The sequence below is a fragment of the Chenopodium quinoa genome, unplaced genomic scaffold (genome assembly GCF_001683475.1).
Source record: "Chenopodium quinoa cultivar QQ74 unplaced genomic scaffold, ASM168347v1, whole genome shotgun sequence".
Taxonomy (NCBI): domain Eukaryota; kingdom Viridiplantae; phylum Streptophyta; class Magnoliopsida; order Caryophyllales; family Amaranthaceae; genus Chenopodium; species Chenopodium quinoa.
Window position 1 is genome coordinate 16747963 of NW_018742204.1, and position 21411 is coordinate 16769373.

At 32.1% G+C, this 21411-nt stretch overlaps 1 protein-coding gene across 1 annotated transcript; it reads right to left on the reverse strand.

Annotated features, from left to right (window-relative positions):
- Positions 1-9282: 9282 nt before the first annotated feature.
- LOC110720249 (probable isoprenylcysteine alpha-carbonyl methylesterase ICMEL1) lies at positions 9283-16938 on the reverse strand. Its single transcript, XM_021899254.1, has 11 exons — positions 16273-16938; positions 14395-14471; positions 14214-14283; positions 14029-14109; positions 13200-13274; positions 12721-12822; positions 12434-12577; positions 11291-11356; positions 11078-11221; positions 10604-10694; positions 9283-9673 (listed from the first exon to the last, which is right to left on the reverse strand). The coding sequence occupies exons 1-11, from the start codon at positions 16683-16685 to the stop codon at positions 9512-9514; spliced, it is 1425 nt and encodes a 474-aa protein (XP_021754946.1). The 5' UTR covers positions 16686-16938; the 3' UTR covers positions 9283-9511.
- Between the last annotated feature and the right edge of the window lie 4473 nt (positions 16939-21411).

A 21411-nucleotide genomic window follows, 5' to 3' on the forward strand; every position in this document is an offset into this window, starting at 1 on the left:
TTTTTTTTTTAAATTTGTTTTTCTTTTTTTTAATTTTAAATTTTATGTTTCTGATTTTTTTTTTTATTTTGTTTTAAATTTTGTTGTTTTTTTTTAAAAAATTTTATGTTCCTCTTTTTTTTTTTTTAAATTTCTAATTTTATGTTCTTGTTTAAAAAAAAGTTTAAAACAAAAAAAAAACAAAAAAAAAAGAGAATTAAATTAAAAAAAAAAAAAAATTTTTTTAAAGCAACCCCTAGTGGCGCCTGGCCAGGACGCCGGAGCCACGGTGGGGGCGCCTGGCCAGGACGCCGCCGCCATGGTGGCGGCGTCCTGGCCAGGCGCCTCGGCCGTGGCTCCGGCGTCCTGGCCACGCGCCACTCCCACGGGTGAGGCTTCCCCACCAGGCGCCTATGCCACGGTGGCGGCGTCCTGGCTAGGCGCCACAACCACGGCATGGCCTTCTCGGCTAGGCGCCAGCCACCATTTCGTCCTTACGATACGTTACGAACTTCGTTTTCCGGCGACGATGGCGACTCTCCGGTGCATATCGCCGCCGACGACGTCTCTTCGGTGATCCACATTTTTTTAGTGCGAAAAATTTGTTTTCGGTTAAAATTATTAAAAGGGCAAATTTGTCAAAAAATTATAAAATGCGGGCTTTATGTAGTAATTTGTGGGCGATGTTTAACAAATCCCCTAGAAATAGGTATAACAACAACACAATATGAACATTAGCTTTTTAGAAAGTGAACATTAGGTTTCTTCCCTTTATTTTTCTCCTTCATTTTTTTATTTTCTCTCTCCTCTGTTTTTTTTAATTTTCCCCCTTTTTTACACTTTTTTGATTGAATTTATTTCTTACAACATGAAAGTAGTTATTAAGTATGAATTTTTGTGTGAATTACGATTTTGTGCTTTAATTTCGATTGATTAAGGTATATATGAATCTTTGAATTTACAAATTATACTCTATTTTTTCTCCTTCCTTCTTTAATTCCTTTTTCCTCTGTTTTTTTTGTTGTTGTTTTTTTTTTCTATTTTTCTCGTTTTTTCGATTTAACGATAAAATATGTTACTTACAATATGGAATTGGTTGTTTACTTGATTTTTGAATTCATATGAATTGTTTTTTTTTTAGCTTCGATCAATTTCATTTGTGTATGAATTTCATTTGATTTTCTGCATTTTTTTTTTATCAATGAACATAATTACATAATCATGCAAAATATGAACGTATGCATAGGTTCCCTTAAATGTGAACATTAGCTTTTCAGAAAGTGAACATAAGCATAAAACATATGAACATATGCATTTAAGAAAGTAAACATAACAATTCAAAATATGAACATAAGCATTGGTTTCCTTAAAGTGAATATAACCATTTAAAAGGTGAACATATGCGTAAAAAATATGATCATATGCATTTAAGAGAGAGAAGATATGCATAAACAAACTTAATGAGAACAACAAATATTTACTATGAATATTTACATTATGAACATATAAAATATTATTATGAATATAAGGCATTTTATTATGAACATAAAAAATTGAAGATATAAAAATAATATGATTATGAAACATATGCATCATAATTCATAAGTATTAAAAATATGAACCTATATATGAATTCAAAATATGAACATATGCAGTGGTTCATTTTTGAATGCGTATGGACATAATTAAGCATTTCAGAAGGTGAACATATACATAAAAAAATATGAACATATGAATTTAGAAAGTGAATATAAGCATTTCAGAAAGTTTACAAACGGATTCAAAATATGAACATAAGAATTCAAAATATAAACATATGCATTTCGAAATGTGAACATAAAATATCCGTTTGATTTCACTAATTTTTTTGACAATTCCAGTAATAAATTTCGAACAATATTCAAACAAAATTAAGTGATAATCATATAAATTCAAACAAAATTAAGTGAAATTTACATAACATTGACTTTTTGGGGAGGATCCTTTTGATTTTGCATCTCTTTTCTGATGTCCATTGAAGTTTTTGCAGTTTTTTAGTGAAAGAATGAAATAGAGGAAAGAGAAAATCATATAGAAGAAGAAGATTTTTGAGTTTGGAAATGACGTTATATTTATTAGGTGTGGGTGGGTGTATTGCAGTTTTCGTATTTTTTAGTTTTAGGGCTTTATTTAATTGGGTTGTGTGTAATTAGGCTTTTGGGCTACGTTGTTACACCTATTTAAGGTGCACAAGGGTGCACCTTAGACTAATTAGTCTATTTCTTTTTAAGGGTTTTTTTTTTTTTTGAAAGGTTCTTTTTAAGGGGTTGAAAACACATAAATGTGGGAATTTGGTGAATAATACTCGTCATTCGCCTAATATAATCATAATTATTTAAAAGTGTTGCGGACTTAAATTTCCAAAGGTATCATAAATTGTTAAAGGACAAATATATGCTAGCCTCAATTCCTCCAATCATGAAAAACTTCTAATTGCATGGTGCAAGAAAACAATTACATCCACATCTTATAGTTGACATGAAGATCATTAGTCTATTATCTATTATTATCATTTAATTGGAAATTTTTGATTATGAAATCCAACTTTTACCGGTGTGCATAAGTAATCACAATTGGCATCTAGTGATATTCCACAAAATTGTTCTACTTTTGTCCCTTTTGTTGGTTATGCACTTATGCTTTCTCTTTTCGTTCCTTTCTTTTAGTTGGTTGCACTTTAGTTTTTGTTATATTTTTTAAACCCATATAAACTTTTATTACCAAAACCTCACCTACAATATTATCTTACTTATATTTGCAAACACACTATCACTCATTCTCTCATACCCTTAATAGTCGATCTCTAATAAGGAACACAGTTAAATTGCGTAATTTTATTAGAGTTAGGTTAATTTTTAAATTATCATCCAAAAATGTATCCATTTTTAAAAAACCTACCCGTTAAAATTTTATTTTACCACCCCTTAAATTCAAAAACTACTCAAATTATCACACATTTCAATATTTCGGTGGATTTTTCTTATATGGGTCCCACCCAACGACTCTTAATGATGAAAGGAAGAAGATGATCGGTAATAGTGACAATTCAGACAACAAGCTCTTGATTTTTTTAGTTGTTTTCTTTTGGTTTTAGGTTATCTTGTACTCAATAAATTAGTTTAGGGGGGGGGATGGAGTGATGAAGACGGGGTTGATTGTAATATTTAGATATAGCCGTTACTAGCCGTTGGGTGGGTCCATATAACAGAATTCCACCGGAATTTAAAAATGGGTGGTAATCTGAGTAGTTTTTAATTTAAGGGGTGGTAAAATAAAATAAAAAATTAAACAGGTGGTTGTTTTGAAAATGGATACATTTTTGGATGATAATTTAAAAAAATTTCAAAAAAGTTAAAATACATCCTTAAAATTTGGGGAACATTCCATCAATTAGTATTAATAAATTACCGAGCATAAATTTGTATAACTAAACTATAGAAGATTTTAATAATAAGTAACTAAAATTATTAATATGAGTTTTTTTAGGGCCTATGTGATGGTCTGATGGACATTGAATTGATATGAAAAGTTGCTTCAAATTTCCTCCTTCGCATCTATTTCAAAAATTAAGCTAAACAATTCAATAAATTAAAGTTCGAGGTCATTTATAGATTAACTAGCTTTTGGACCCGTTCTACACATGGGTTGTGCATAAGTTATGTTTCATATTTTTTTTTTTAACTCACAAATTGCATAAGGGGTCAATGAATTATATAAAATGTGATTAGATTTAATATAAAGATAGAGGGAGAAGAGGAGAAGTTTAATAAAATTCATTTTGTTGAATTTAAGTGGAGGCTATAGAATGCATACAATTATTGAAAATTAAAGGGGGAAGCTGGAGAAGTTCCTTGTAAAACTAAGAAAATAGAATGATAATAGAGAAAGGTGATTGGAGAGGAGGACATGTGGCAACTCTGGTTTGTGTTTTTAAATATTAATAATAAAGTATATAGATTTAATCAGTCATTAGTAATTTAGACTAGTCAGTCAGTCACCAAGTCTTAAAAGGACGAAGAATCAAACTCCTAACTCTAACCTCAACTCGCCAAATTGAGTTACATTGAACAAGCCCTAAATTCGAGCAAAGAGCCAAAGTGATAACTATAAATAGATGTGTTTAAGATGAGTCGATTACATACAAGTTCATACACCACAAACAAAATAACAAAATCTTCAAATATGCCAATTATTGATCTCTCCAAAACTATAGTTTTTGTTACATATTACCTCATTGACAAAGACACCACTTTGCATAAAATTGGCAGACATAATAGATAGAAATTGTCATATTATAAGTGGAAGTAAGCAAATGAAATCATATATATGCTCGACAAGTTACTGAATTTACATGCAACATAGCACTACCTTAGTCCTTTTTAGTACAACATTTAGCTAGTTGCATGCATACATACAAATTATCGTACAAGTTATTACAACTTATTTTCTGATGCACAATCTAGTAACGTGGTACATGTGTACGCTTTTCTATTTTAGTTGGTTAACATCAAATAGTGGGATTTTAACAATGGACATATTTCTTGTAATTGATGTTTCCTCACCCATCAATTTCGATCTATATATGATGATGTACAATTTTCATTGTATAAATCATTATGAGATGAAATTTTGTACATAGATTTTAGACGATTTTGTTACATGATTTTAATACTCGAAAATGAATATGATTAATTAACAAGGATTTTGCATAGTTTTGCTTTTAACCATTTAAAAGGAATTATAAATTAAAGTGTCACTTCATCATGAAGAATTTTCAAAAGGTAAAAAATTAATTAATTGAACTACAGGTATTTAAAAAATAGTTATGACGACCTTTTTCACTAGTATATATTCTAATTGTTCTAGATAAATTATATAATTGGTGTGCTTCAGCCTTCAAGTTAAGGCATGACATCTCTAACATAATGGATGTTGTATTATCTTGAAAAGGTTATGAATTTTTTTTTTTTTTTTTGGCACATAGGTTAAGAAAACTATATACTCAGTTATCTTCCTTAAAAAAGCTACTCCTCCGTCACTTAAAGAAAATCATATATGGTGGTTCTATACGTAAATAAAAAAAAATAAGATAGTGGAAAGAAATGATTAGATGTCACATTTATGGAACGTTAATGATATACTACGTATCGTATAATGTGGTGTGCCTTCATTCTTCAAGTTAAGTATGATTAGATACAAATATTTGCATTGAGGATATGTAATTATCTTTGTTAATAGAAATAAGTGCATTAGATTTATAAAAGTATTTTGAAAAATAGGAATAGTTACATGGAAAATATGTACGGAGTATGTATGAGGGAAATGTGCACTATTACAGATATGAAAATAATGGGAAATTTTGGATTCAATGTGAATATACGGAGTATTTATTCTAATTCAAGAAATAATTGAAAAGTTGCCATTAAGGGGAACGCTAAAATGACGACAAACGTAACTCTCTTTTAGGATCGGAGGGAATAAATTATAAATAAAAATAAATAAATAAAAATTGTCTAGAAATGCAAATATGCATTGCTAGTTGGAGTTTTTTTTTTATTTTATTTTTTTTTTGTACTTTTAAATAAGGCAAATTTGGTTTTGAATTACCTTTCTTTTAGTACTTTTTGAATTAAATTGTGAGTATCTTTTAAATTTCTTAATTAATTTAACTATCTTTCATTTTTTTTTATCAAATACTGATGAAATGTCATTTATGGCACTCATTTGGTAGCATTTTATGTTGTTTATACCTTAGTATTATAGATTTTTTTTTCCTGATTAAAAGCTTAGCCTTATTTCATTTTTTTATCTTTCTGAGACCCGTCACGATGATTTTTCGGGTTGGAAGAGGCCTATGGTGCAAGGTGGAAGCTTATGTATAGCTCACAAGGCAAGAGATGGTTTACTACAAGACTTGGGCCTACGCTCTTAAAAAATTATGGTGTTGAATCCACTATAATAAACTTCATTTCGAAAATGTCTACCTAGTGACAATCATGAGGAGTGCAACATTCACATCACGCACAGATCAAATAAGTGTGCTGCTCTAGGCTGCGCGGGCGCACATGACAGACATGCAGGCATGCACGACAGGAAATGACGGGCCACGACAATTAAGCAGCGCAACACCACGGCAGGTGCCCGCGCTGTAGAAAATTATAAAATGATTAGAGTAGGAACTCAGCGCAAGGGTAGCGCGACCTTTGCGCGGTCGCGCATCAGGGCCGCGCATATGTCATGCGCAGGCGCACCACTTGATCTCTATTCCGTACCCAGATTATCATAGACGTGGCGATGGCTGCGAGGGCGTGCCTGACTGGGTCTACTTCAGGATATTTGCCTTATTTCCTTTGTAGTTGGTTGTACTATAAATAGCTTGTCTTTTTAATTCTTCATTAATTAATTTAAGATTTGAATTAGACTTCATCTTCAGTTTAGGTTGAGAGTTTCTCTCTCTAGTTTTAAGCTTAGTTTTACGAGTGGTTTTAGAGAAAGAAAATGAGGGATTTCAATGGTGATTTGAGATATTGAAGATATAAGGGTGACAATTGTATATTGAAGACCTTCTCAATTATCAATGAGCATTTCTTACTCTATCTCATCTTATTACTTTCTTTAATTTCATGTTTGTTTGATTTAGTTTTGTTGCTTAATTCTTGATTAGATTAGCTGTAGTCCGTTTGATTGAATCTTGATGTGATCTCTTCTACTTGCATTGCTTTGATGTAATGATGATTGTTAGTGAGTAGTTGCTTGCTAGGGTTTGGGTCAAACTTAGCTTGTATGATTGATTTATTGTGCTTAATTTGGGAATCATGTTGATTGATTGTTGAAATTAAATGATTAATGGAAGCTTGCATGTGCTTAGTTTGATTAGGCCTTAAGAACTATGCTAGATTGCAATGCAGATCCTAATGACATGACCACTCGATTTAGGATACAATAACTATTGATTGGTTTGAATTGTGATTCTCATAGTTTGTCATTCATAGTGGAGACCTAGCTTGAGGATTAGCTCATTGATTCCAATTGATAGCTCTTACCATTAGTTTTCACAATCATTGATTGATTTAATCTTCCCAAATTGTTGCAATTGTCATGATTACATATTGATCTCCATTCCTTAGTTTTTCATTTGTTTGATTTCTTTGTTTTGGTAATTATTGATTGATGTTTGTTTACTTTATCCTTCATCTTCGATTTTGACCTAACTTAGGTGTAGATGGAAAGTACTTGAGCATAATCGTTCTTATTGGTTCAACCCTTGACTTACCTCTATACTTGTATGTAGGCTTGTTAAGTGATTATAAATTTTGTTTGGCTCTAGGGAGAATTAGTCAATGACCCACTTTTCCCTACGTCAAATACTCCATCCGTTCTCAAAAAAAAAGTTTACGTTTGGTTGTTTTATACCGTTAATAGAGAAAATAAGATAGTGGAAAATTGATTAGATATCACATATATAAAGTATTCAGTCATTAAATTAACTTTGAAAATAAGAATATTAAATATTTTGATAAATGGAATAGTTGCATTTTGCATGGAAATTATGTATGGAGGAAAATGTGAAAAATAATTGAAACGTAATCATCAAAAGGGATCTCCTAAAAGAGCAAACTTAACCCTCTTTCAAAGGGAGTACTTTGTATTAGTTTTGCAACCATGCGTTTAATAAAAAAATACACCAATAATATCAATCACAATTCATATACAAAGTATGTATTTTCAGTTTTAACCTCCTTTTTATACACTTTCCATTTTACGCTCGTTTTAGCTATTAAAAAGCCCAAAATGGCTTCAACTTTGCCAATTTTGAACTTGCAGAATGACCCAATTACACCTAGTACTTAAGAACACCACCTCCCGCACCCCCACCGGCCGAGGTTGTGTAATGTGTTATTCTTAGCTGTAACTTGCAAACATTAGTGTCAGCCTAACAAACACAAAAACAATGTAGCTATATACACTACAAGGTACTGAACTTTGCCAAATGTATCAATTAAGGTACTGAACTTTTATTTGTATCAAATAGAGTACTTTGACCTAGACTGGAGGTAACCTTTCAGTTGGTAACCTATTGTAACAGGTTTATTTGATTTTAAAAAAAAAAAAATCATGGATAACTTTTTCTCTCTCTAGAATATTATGTTTCTTTCATCCAACTTTCTCTATCTTATCTTCTCCTTCGTTTTACAACCCCAATTTAATTTGGATTATTTTATGGGGTTTTCTTATACAAGTATAAAATTTTCATTAATTTGCCTCTATTATAAATAATGTGGGAATTAATTTTCGATAACAATTCGATTACTTGTTAGGGTTATTCTTGTAGTTGCTGCTCTTGATAATTGCCCCTTTCTTCTTTTCGTCTGCAAATTATTTATGAGTAATTTTCCAATCAATAAAACTTAATAATTATATAAAATTCTTGAAGAATGAGCGTAACATTGTGGGAAAAAGCAGTAGAAAAAGGAGAAGAAAAAGAAGGTTGAAGATGGTGGCAAAAAAGGAGGAGAGAGAATAGAAGATGATGATGTTTTAATTCCTCCTGTCAATTTTTGTATGGTGGAAATCGGAAGATGGACTTTGCAGATGTGGGTTTCAATAACCTTCAAATTTTGGCTTCCTCTAAACCCTAAGTCTCAAGTCTATCATGTAAGTTAATGATTTTTTTATGGTTAATTATTGTAATTTGGGGTTAATTAGTTTGTTATAATTAATGAGATTTTATTTGATTGTGTTATTATTAATTATTGTATTTAAATTTCAATGCAGAGATATTTGTGTACCGAGCTATACCCAGAATCGCATTTGAAGTTTATTGAATCGCATAATATTCGATTGTGGTTTAATTTTTTATACGGAGTATTAATTATGAAATTATTGACAGCTCAAAGATGAAGGAAGGTTTTTGGAACAGACCTTCAATGGAGCTGCAACAGACATTTTTGGAAAAAATTGAAAGTTCGGTACCTTCCATAAATTTTGTCAGAATTTTATTTTTTCCTTTTTTTTTTTTTTTGGTTGTTAACCGGTTGTTGTAGGTGAGAAAGTTTAGTACTCTCCCTTAAGTACCTTGCCTGATACAAATGAAAGTTCAGTACCTTGCCTGATACATTTTGCAAAGTTCAGTACCTAGTAGTGTATATAACTCAAAAACAATGTGACGCTTTTCAAGTGAATATAGTCATTTTACACCTTCAGCAAAGAGAACAAAAAAAAAAATACTGGTATATCAAGATGCATTAACGAGTGATCCAGTGATGACGGCTAACCAGTAAATTGAGTCTAGAGTTGAATATTTCCAAAAAAAAAACTGATTACATTAGATCACCGATTCTTATCAGATCTAGTATACAAAATTAAGGCCTAATTCGGTAGTCCATATAGAGCTCAAATTACAACTATATACAAAGAATGGCTGCTAAAAAACAGCTGAACTAATGGTATGACATCTGGTTTCTTCAAATTGTAAAATAAATTTCTAAAACAATTAGAAGGGACTAACAGCACGAGCCAATTTCAACATAAACTCTGGTACAAGGCGTTTCCTTTGAGGTGCCATTGCATCTTTGGCAAGTGCTTCTTCATCTTCGGCATGAATTATAGCAACTAAATCTTCAAACATTGGGTCATTACCACCCCTCATTGGATCCTAATAAGCAGAGTGCAGAAATTAAAATATTGCAGCAGATACACGACACAAGTTGATAGAAAATCAGCCAACCTCATACTCTAGTCCTAATAGCTCTTCCAATACATAAGAGGAGGAGAGGAGAGTAGAAGAGATAACAAGATCCAGAGAGTATGTACAGGAAGTACAGAAAACCGCGATTTATATAGTAAGTAGTGGACGCTCAATGTTGTTGCATGCCAACTCGTAATAGAAAGGCTTTCAATGTGCGACATATATCTCAGTATTATCTGAGTCTATTATTAAATTACAGGGAAAAAGCCTAATGGAAAATAAGGGTTGGTTTGAAACTTACTAAAAACATCATGTATTTTTCCTTATAAGGATTTAAAAAATGCACCTTAAATAACTTAGTTACTACCTTATGTACAGCATATATGGTCTGATATTAACCATGATGACTAATAACAAGTATAACAGTCGAATATTAATGGTAAGGAGTAATTCGTTTGTGGAAAAGCCGAATAGGCATATCATGAGTGAGGGCAGAGGGAATATTACCAGATATAGAGCACTAACAAGCCTCAAATAAAGGATGTTTTACCAGATTCGCTACTTTAGCAAAACTATTTACCAAAATGGCTATTTATAAATTCTAATTCCAAAACTAGCTATACTATTAACAAAATATCGAGAGAATTTTTATTTATTTTTTTTTAATGCCAAGTTATTTGAGAAAAAAAAAATTTAATACAATGATTTATAAATCATTTATACACATAGGTCCGCCAATGAAAGTAGCAAATTCAGTAAAAGATCTTGATAAAGTTGAGACCTAAAATGAAACGGATGATGGAAATATGTACAGAAAATGCGAAGGACTAACAATTCAGCACCAGGGTAGGACACTATCACTAAGAACTAAGAAGACTGCTAACAGTAAAAATTTACCTGGAGAAAAACATCAGTATGAGTCTTTCCTTCATACAATATTGCTTGAGCTTCTACGCCAAGTCCTTGCAGTGTTTCGGAAAATTTTACGCTGAAAGATGCCAAGTTGAGATTATTAACCCAGAGAACCAGGGGAATAAATAGTACAAATAAAGCAAAAAAGATGGACCAGTAGCTTTTTAATAAGAAAAATTATGAACAGATTGTTACATTGAAAATGGTAGACTGACTGGAAAATTATTTATTAGAGGAGCGATAATGGGTACATATGGAGGTCGATGGGAAGGTAGTTTGAATTGAAAGTAACAATAGTGTTATTATTATTATCCTAATCGATAATCTCATCTTTTGAAGTTAGTTAAAAATGACTGTGCAAGTGTTCAGAGTTAGCATAATAGCCACGAATAGCCAGCACTTTACTGTATACACAATTTTGAAAAATTAGGTGAGTGGTGAGATGAGGGAGAGAGATACCTAGCGTCTGATGGAATGGAATAGTCACCAGTCCCATGGAATAGGGTCATTGGAGGTAATATTGAAACTGCACTTCTAACATTTGGATCCTGCACCACGACTTCAGGCGAGTAATGCCGCAACGAATGCTCCCCACCCATTATACTAAACCAGAGGTTAGATAAGGCTCCATGTAAGCATTATAACAAATTTAAGGAGAGACATGCGCCTAACCTCAAAAAAATGGAACGGTATAAACCTCTACTGTGGAAGTGATCAACTAGATTTAGCAAATTATACCTGAAAAGTGATTGAAATCATAAGAATCAACTAAAGTAGGTTGATACAATCAAAATCAGACAAGCTTTCTTCCAAACAAAATGAATAATGAGTTTGCTCCAAAACACAGTTTAAGCAAAGAATGTTTCACTCGATTGATCTAGAAAGAAGCATTCACAAATACAGTATCTGAAGGCACAATTAGTCTTGTAACTCAAAAGTGCAAGGCCAAAAAGAATTGAATAGAGACATTATATAACCATGAAGCTGTGACAGAAAAAATTAAGAACATGCAATGTAATGAGACTAATGACCATCAACAAAGATCATCAATTCATTTTGAAGATTTTGAAGGAAACTCCCAATTGAGAAACAATGGAAGCACTAACTTTTAGCTTTTTAAATTATGTGTGCATATGCTTCCATAGGATAGACTAATTTTAAATATTAGACAGGAGAAAAATTAACAGCTGATGCAACATTATGATTTAACTGGACTTTCCTTTACTGGTTAATTAGTATACATGACGGTAATTAGTGGTTATACATGACGGTAATTAGTATACTGCATAGAACAAGAATAAGTTTGATTTAGATCAAATACATATCCTTTGAAGTTAAAAATGACAATAAAATTTTGAAATGTCTTTCAGATCTCAAGTAGTTCCCAGCTAATGTTTTAGAGATAACACTTGACGTTGGAAGATTAGTTACTTTGTTTCAGGCCCTAAGTGATATATAAGTGATCAATATTGACATCAGGCCTCTGCCATACACTCTAATAAAGGCATGCCAACCAGGCAACTTTACTTGCAAATTAATTTGCAGCACAGACAGGCATTCATTAGCTCATGAATCATGTTTGAATTTATGCATTGGATTTTGACTGGGGGAACGAAAGGATTTTAATTATCATAGAAAGATGCCAAACCAATCAAAAAATTATGAGGAAAACATCAGTCAATTACTTGAATATAAGTTTATCAAATAAATGGAAGGATTTATGATTCTATACCAGTTATCAATTATTCTACCTTAGTATAAAGTTCAATGAAGTCGGTTATTAATCTGCACAATCAAATGCAAGCGCATACATACCCTCCTGATAATCCAAAATAAGCTCTTATCTGTGAAACACTCCAAGAAACACTTTCTCCTTCACCACCTGCCTCTTTGATAGCTTGCTCAACAAGAGTGCAAGCTGAAATATGAGCACCAGCTGACTGCCCCATCAAATATATCCTGCAATGTGGAGGAGAAAAATAAATCAGTAAATCACTAGTCCAAATAAAGTAGAAATCATTCGGGGTTAAAAAAAAGAGGAAATTTAAAAATTTAACCAGCAGTCTACTGTCTACTACAATGATTTATGTTGACCGTATTACCTGTTAGGATCACCTCCATATTCTTCGATATTGTTGCAGACGAATGATATTCCACGGGAAGCATCTTCTATCATATCACTCATTGTACCCTGAGGAAAATTTCTGGATGCATGTGTTTACAGCAGCACAATCATTATGAAATTCAAGCAATACTCAGTAAACACAGAAATTCAAAACATTATTGCCAAGTTTTACTACCACAATGCATAAATTCCTTTTCCACTTTGATATCCTTTTTTTTTTTTGGTTTCTCTTAGTACTTTTATTACTATGGTTCATATGATTTTTTTTAATTTTTATTTCCTTTCTATTTTTCTTCTATAAATAGTACATCCAGATAAATGAATTTGTGAAGCAAATTATGCAACAGAAAATAATTTAAATCTATAAATTACATACACAAATTGCAGCAAGTGTATGAAAAACCATTTCCAACAGCATCAATTCGAGGAGCTATAAGTATTCTTGAAATCACATACCTATAATCAATGCATGCAACAATGATGTCTCTATCAGATAATTGTTGCCCCAGAAGAGAACCCCATGCTTTGTAACTGCATTAACAGTGACATTAACTTCAAAGCACAAATAATACTTAGGCATTTAAATCAACAACAGAGTCTGAATCACAGCTTATCTTTCACCATTAGCATCTTACTATCTTAAGTCTTCTACTTCAAAATTTATATTCAAAGAATTACTGTAATGGTATTAATGTGGTTGTTTTGTGCTAAAAATTGAATGTGGTTACATTTAGTCCACAGTTCCTGTCATCCCCCTGATCCCTTAGGAGTGGGAGAAAGATAAGGGAGTCCCTACCCCTAAAAGGTCTAGTGGATTTGAGGTCATTACAGATATGGGATGGAGAAAGGAAAGGACACAAACTATTTGGGACGAAGGCAGTAAATTTTGTGATTAAAAACAAGGAAAGACTTTAAGGGTAAATACTTATTTTAAAAAGAACCTGACAGTAATAGGAGAAAGAAAGAAAAAAAAAAACTGGTGCACATTTACAATGCCTAAATTTACGTAAAGTTTGACAATAATAATCATTTGTCCATGGTGAAAAATCCTGACTTCTAACCTGAAACAACAGTTCTACAAATAATTTTATTTTACGCCACGGCACATATAAAAACTGAAATGTCACCCTACATACATTAGAAATGCTAACTTGGGGAGAACAACTGAGCAAGAATTTAAAACAGGGGACAAAACAGTAATAACTAGCGCAAGCCTCTTTTATATACAGAGTATCTCATATGCAAAGGTATAGCCGGGTATCATAGAGATTCTTAGAAAGCTCACCCAATAATCCAGGCTCCACCCGTTACAAATGCAACAACTGGCTTTGGCCCATTGTTATTCTTGGGCAAGTATAGATCAAGACTGCCAAATTCTCAGCATTAGCTTCATTTCAAAAATCAACAAATAAAGAAAATGTTCTGAACCAGTAGAAAGTCAAGCAAAATTAGTAATAAATGCTTACACACCTGTTTCTAGGTTGATCACCATAGACTATACCTCTGCGGATACGACTTGAACAAAAATACTTATAGCCAACTGTATGAGGGTGATTACCATGGTTCAGAAAGAAAACAATACACAGATAATAAATCCAACATACTTCATAAGTATAAACAATTACATAAACCCTATCTTTCATGGACAAACCTTGAATAAAACCAGGCATCAAGAAAATGGCATAACAACCAAGAGCGAAGAATCTTATGATCCATCTGTAACCTACCCTGGAAAAAGTAAAAATAAGCATGGAATAGAAGCAGAGATGATTACAATCATAGCATAAGTTTGCAAACAGAGAAAGTGAAAAAACATCAACCCTAGAAGCCCAACATGCATCATCAATCTAGAAGTTCCAGTGTATTTACAGGTTATTAGCTTATTATGCATACATCATCTCTAATGTTCACAGGCCATCACGAAGCCATGGTGTAATCATCTAATCAATAGTTCAATACACCACGCCCAAAAGGCATGCCACTTCATATTTCAGATACCATTAAACCTTATGACAGCATTTCAAGTGTAACAATCTGTTCCCATTGAAATTAAATTACCCCTCCATCAAAGCCAAGACAAAAAAAAAAGAAAAAAAAGAAAGAACGCTTCAGTTTCAGGTGACATGGCAGCTCTGGAAAAGTTTTTCAGAGACAAACAAGCTAGTTTTATCGACAATTATATATATATATAGCATAAGTCAACAAATCTTTACATCCAACACCACTGCATAAATTCATTGACAGCATTATATAAGGGACGTCACTGTACCATATAACAAAATGCAAACAATCATAGCTATATCATCTAAAAAACATAGCTATCCTCGTTCATCATACAACCACTAATTAACATCAGTGGCCTTGCACATAGGGAGTTGGGGACTTTGTTAGATTTGCTCATGGATTGCATGAACCTCTATTTCAAGTATAATAAAGATAAGGCTATTAATTATGGTTAGAAACTAGGAAGAAGCTTTATACCCATTATACAGATTACTGAAGATTCCATCTTAATAAGAAGATTTTTTTTCTATATTTAACCAAAACAAAAAAGGATTATACTAACAGCTCAGAAAATGTAGGACAAGCAAAAACAGACAAAATATCCTCTAAAACAGGACTAAGGGCATATGTTATATTCCAAAGAAGATGAGGTAATCGAACAAAAATGCAAAAAAGAAAAATGATTCACTAATAGTTCACCTTAGTTTGGATATAAATAAATCCACAGAAGAGACATGTCTTATTGCCATCCTTTAAACCACCTAACAGTGTGCGATTCAAGCTCTCAACAGTGTCAAAAGGTAGATTATGCTATCAATCAATCAATCAAAGCCTCAATCCCATAAGTGGGATCGACTACATGAACCAAAAGGTATATTATGCTAGGTCATTAAAAATCCTCTTTGCTTTCTAATTATTGTTGCTTAAAGGCCACCTCTGCAGAGACCAAAGAATCCTACACACTATTTATTCGCTAAACACCATATGTTACTTAGACTCGAGTACAAGCAACTCACACAAATATATCTGCATTTCTAAAATTGCCATCTATCCAAATTCCAAAACATCATATACTTCAAGTAAAATCCAAATTCCAAAGCGTCATATACATCTCAAAGTGTCAAAACAAAACATCATATACTTCAAGCAAATTCCTTGAGTAACGAATCGTCCAACTTCCACTCAAAACATTTGAATAATTAATTCCTAAAACACTCAATAATTCAATAACCAACCAGCAATCATAGATCAAATAAACTTACTATTTAACAAAAAGCACCACATAAAACTATCAACTAATATCAACATTACCCAAAACTAGAAACAAAACCAATTGAAACAAATTTTATAAATCCAAACTTATTAATCATCCAAGTCATACTTAAAATTTTGAATAATTAACCCTTAAGAACTTACAATCACTTCAACAAAGAGAAACCCATAAAACTATCAACTAAAACCAACATTACCCAAATATAGAAATTATAAAATTCGAAGAAACAAATAGAAAAATCAAGGAAAGTACCCCAGATAACCAAGAAGCTTAAAACTGAGACGAGTGATCAAAAAAGTCTCAGCAGCAGCATGTTCAACACTGGTGGCAACAGATTCACCCTCATTCTCCTCCCCATTAGAAATCAAATGCAGATTATCATCGCTAGCGCTTCGGCGGCGGCGCTGTTGTTGGGTGGTTGAAGGGGGTGATCCTCCGGCAAAGCTAAAAGCTCTAGAAAGAAGGGGTTTTTTTTCAATGGAATTAGAATTATAATCATCATCAATTTGAGAAATTAAAAGATGGGAAGTGGGTAATTCATAATTAGATCTTTGAACAAACATTGTTGAAGAACCCAGAAATGATGAAGATGGGTTAATATGATTATTGTTATTGTGATTATTGGTTATAGGAAGAATTGGGGGTTTAGATTTCATCATAATCATCTATATATAGGGGGGAAATTTGGGAATTTTTTTGGGAAATGGATTTGGGTAATATGAGCTGTTAGTTTATTGGGCTTAACTGCCAATTTTGTTTGTGAATGTGGAGTTGATGAATTGATGATGATGATTGGGTAGATGTATTTGCATCAACAGCTAGCAGAAGAGGAGGAGAATATACGAGGAGAATTAAATAAGGAAGATTGCAAATCATGCAATGGTTTTGTTTAAAGTTTTGTGATTGGAAGATGGCATTTTGGAAGACTTGTAGGGACCAGGGGTGAAGATGCCATGATGGGACATGGGAGGGTGTCTTTTCTATATCCGAGAATGAAATTATGTTTCGAATTTTTTTTTATTTTTTTTTTTAACTGGTAAACTACGGGGAGGGGGCCCCATCCTATCATAGGAATGGGGCTGTGAGGAGTCGAACCTCCATCACATGGGGGGAGATGGAGGGACCAACCATCCCTCCATCCCCTCACTCCTCTGAAATTATGTTTCGATGTTATGAGTAGATAAGAAGGTGATTTAAGCACAACAAAAATTGATTTTGACACTCCTAATTATGAATTGGGTAATTAGCATTTTTCATTACTATAGAGACTTAGAGAGGCTAATCGTTAGCTAATTATGACGAGATTATGAATAAGAGGTTTACTTTTAAAAGTGATCATAAAGAACTTTCATGCCGTTTTTATTGAAGAACCTGAATGGTATTGTATAGCCAAGATTGGTCCCTTAATAGTTTATTTTCCTTGCTTCGAATAAGCCTTGTGGCATTAGTAATTGTTATGTTTTGCTTTCGTTTCTAGCTTAGGTCTGTTTTTTATTTTGGATTTTAATTTTCTTTTCCTCTGTTAAGGCTTTGCCCTTCTCTTAAAAAAAACGCAATATTTACTCTTGAATGCCCTCCCTACATAGAACTATGGGAGTAGCCAAAATCAATTTTTGATGTGCAAAATAATCTTGTATAGATAGATTTCTCAAAAATGGATTTGACCAGTGAACTTAGTTTGAGTTGATCATACATCATACGATATCCAATATGTACTCGAATAATGGACGAAATATGTGATCTCTAGTACAAATCGAACTCAATTGGATGTTAAATAACAATTAACTGACTTGAATTGATAATATATGATTCGAACCTACATGAAAAGTATTATGACCCAATATAACAAACTAATGACTCGGCCCATGATGATCCTTCCCAGTGTGTTGTATCGTTGCAACCAATCTTGATTCATGGGGTACGGTTGGGGGTTGTTGTCAGTTGAATTTTTGGGTGCAACCTCACAATCCAAGTAAAGGCTACACATATAATTGTTGTAGATGGTACCTACATACAATTTTAATTTGTCATGTTTTTATTGGCTATGGGCCCAAGTTTCCTTAAATTCAATTTATATTTGACTCCTAATTTTCTCCCCTCTTTTGATGATGTGTCCATTTTTTAATGGTATTGCATGTAAGGACAATTTACAATGGTTGTATGTGTATCTAGGGGTGTACATAAAATGCCCAGACCGAAAACCGGACCCGAACCAAACTAGACCCGAAACAGAATATCCAGGTCTGGTCCCAGTCCTTAACAATGGTCTGATTCGGTTTTCGGTCTGGTCCGGGTTTAAACCAGATTTTTCGGTCCAGACCGAAAACCCTTTTTTTTTTTTTTTTTTGTATAATCAGGAAATGAAAATTTCATAGTACACTAGGGTGTACCAATGATGCGTTTTTAATATTTCATTTGCAAGTTGTCAGTTTGTTATTTTAAAAAAAAAAAATAATTCAATCTCTTCCACAATTCATGGGATTGAATGTGATATTATCCATTTTTTCATAACTTTCAAAATTAAATATCACCATATTTCAATTTCGAATTAAGAAAGAACAAAGTTTATACGTAAAGAATTTTGTAGAGAGAAAAATACAGAGCAAATTATGAGGACATTGTAATCGATGAATCGGAAAAGGTAATTTGATTTTATTTGTTATGATTTTAATTTCAGAATTTTTCTTATTAGATTGATTATATTTAGTTATTATTTTGCACGATTATTGTAAAACATCAATTTTTATTTTCAATTTTGATATTTATGAAATTGAGATCCATATGACAAAGGTTGAAGATGATGTTCTTTTATTTTGTCAAAAGTTGAAGATGATGTTTTTTATATTTTGTCAAATGTTGAAGATGGTGTTCTTTATAAATTGTACTTATGTTCGTTATAATAATTATTGAACAATTATATGAATGTTCTTTATTTTTATCCTTTATGTTCTTTGTTTCGATGTTCTTTGATTTATTCTGTATGTTCTTTGAATTATTATAATATTTTTTTAAATAGTATATCATTTATTAATTCTATATATATTGTTAATATTAATTATCACTAACTACGTATATTTTTATTTTAAAAAAAAAAAACCAGGATCGTGAAGGTTGATGACGATATTCTTTTGAGATCTCCTCTATTGATGATTGTTTTTCAGATCTAAAGAACATCCGTAATATTATTAAATAACATGATAATATTATGTAATGAACATAACTTTTATATATATATATACCTACCTCGATCCAAAGACAAAATTCAAAAAACATTTCGCAATAAGCAATGAACATTATGTGAAGATAAAAGTACATTGCAATTACAATCAAAGAACAAGAACATTTAAAATAAACTATCAAAAAAATCTAATAAAATAATTATATTATATAAGTATGGACTTAATGAAAAAGATATAGTTTTATAAAATAATTGTACATTACAAACAACTATAAAAAAACATCATGTTTTCTAATAGAGAACATTATTATATCACATATAGAACATCATAAAAAATTTATACCAACCCTAAAATGAATATTGTAACTATGGGCATGTTCACATTTACTGAACTGAATTGATCAGAGCTGAACTGAACTAAACAAATTGGAGCTGAATTGAACTGAACTGAACTGAATAGAGCTGAAATGAATATTTTATGAGAGAAGGAAATTAGGAGCTGAACTGAACTGAACTGATTGGAGCTGAATTGAACTGAACTAAAATTAAGCTGAAGTGAACAGGCCCTATATATATTAATGGTGAAAAATATGAACGAAATAAAATAAAAAAAAAAATTGAAATCTAAAATTTTGAAAATGAAATTTATAAATTTAAAATTTAAAAACGAATCTTAAGTTATTTTTAGGTGAAATAATTTTAGAGAATAAAAATAATCTTCTATTAACTATTACTAAAACAAAAGTTATTGACGTCATCATTTCATATGTGTCGCTCTCTCAATAAAAATTTTCCCACCTAAATGCAATGATGATGTCATTTCCTTTTTTTTGCTATCATATTTTACATTTTTAAAATTTAAATATTAGAAGCTTGTACATTACAACTAAAACCTATCGGTTTATCGTTGGAAATTTAAACAATTTTGAATAGTACACTAATATATGACCAGTATATTGAACTATGAATTAGACAACGTTGATCACTATATCATAATTTTGATGAATATAAAAAATTTTAAAATTACAAAATGCACGTAATCAATCAATAACATAATACTAAAACAAACATTAGGAATGACATGTGTCACTTCCTGGTGCTCTTTTTTTGCCTCCAAAACTACTAACCCCTTTTAGCAAAAAAAAAAACTTTTATTTTAGGAATATTTTTATAATACAACTTTTATAATGTTATTCCAAATCTTTTTTTTTTTTTTTTGAATGAATGTTATTCCAAATCTTTATATTGTCATAAAATGTATTTTTGTTTAATGTAATTCATGATCTTAATTCTTCTATACACATTAATAAAAATTAAAAAAAAAAATTCTATCTCTTTTTTAATTATAGAAAAAGTGAGCCACTGGTTTAGGTACAAGATACTATCATTACTTCCCGAAACATCTTTTAGACGGAGTATTATTGAATTTTACTCGAAAAGTAATTAATAATAAAATTCATTCATATAATTGATACAACAAATTACTTTAAAACATCACTTTAATTTTTTTTTTTTCAAATACCTCTAATATTTTGTTTGCTAGACTAATAGAGTATTACATATGACTATAAAATATTGTGTTCGACAATTATATAATATGTTTAATTCTAGGAAAAATGTGAAATATCAATCAATTTTTTTATTATTACGTAATTAAATATATTAATATATTAGTAAATAGACAAAAAATATATGTTTTGTTGAAATATGTGATTGAGATAATTAATTTATTACATTCAAGTATTCAACATTATAAATAAGATGCATAGTAAACGACATGTCGAACATAGTGACAAGTAGAGGTGGCCAGTGGGCCGGGTTGGACCCAGCCCACCCTAACTCGCACGGCTGGTGGGTCACGTGGGTCCGACCCGGTTTCAATCCGGCACAGCCCGGCACAGCTCGGATTTAATCCGGGTTGTGTCGTGGGTCCAAAATTTTTGACACAACCCATTTCAACCCAGCTCAGTTTAACCCGTTTGATTCGACCCAAATCGCACAACCCGTTTTGACTCATTTAATTCGACACACCTAGCCCGTGAACCCACCTAACCCGACCCACCTGGCACAACCCAGCCCGCACGGCCCACCCGCACGAATGACCCACCCAACCCGCACGAGCCAACCCACCTAACCCGCACGCATGACCCACCCAACCCGCACGCATGACCCACCCAACCCGCACGGCCGGCACAACCCGCACGGCCCGCACA

Bases quoted from the DNA above. Each gene is read 5' to 3' on its own strand.
- LOC110720249 (XM_021899254.1), bottom strand. From the start codon at position 16,685: ATGATTATGATGAAATCTAAACCCCCAATTCTTCCTATAACCAATAAT. The intron at 14,472-16,272 runs GTACTTTCCTTG...TACTTTTTCCAG, and splicing joins AAGCTTCTTGGTTATCTGGG to GGTAGGTTACAGATGGATCA. The intron at 13,275-14,028 runs GTGAGCTTTCTA...CTGTTAATGCAG, and splicing joins GGTGGAGCCTGGATTATTGG to TTACAAAGCATGGGGTTCTC.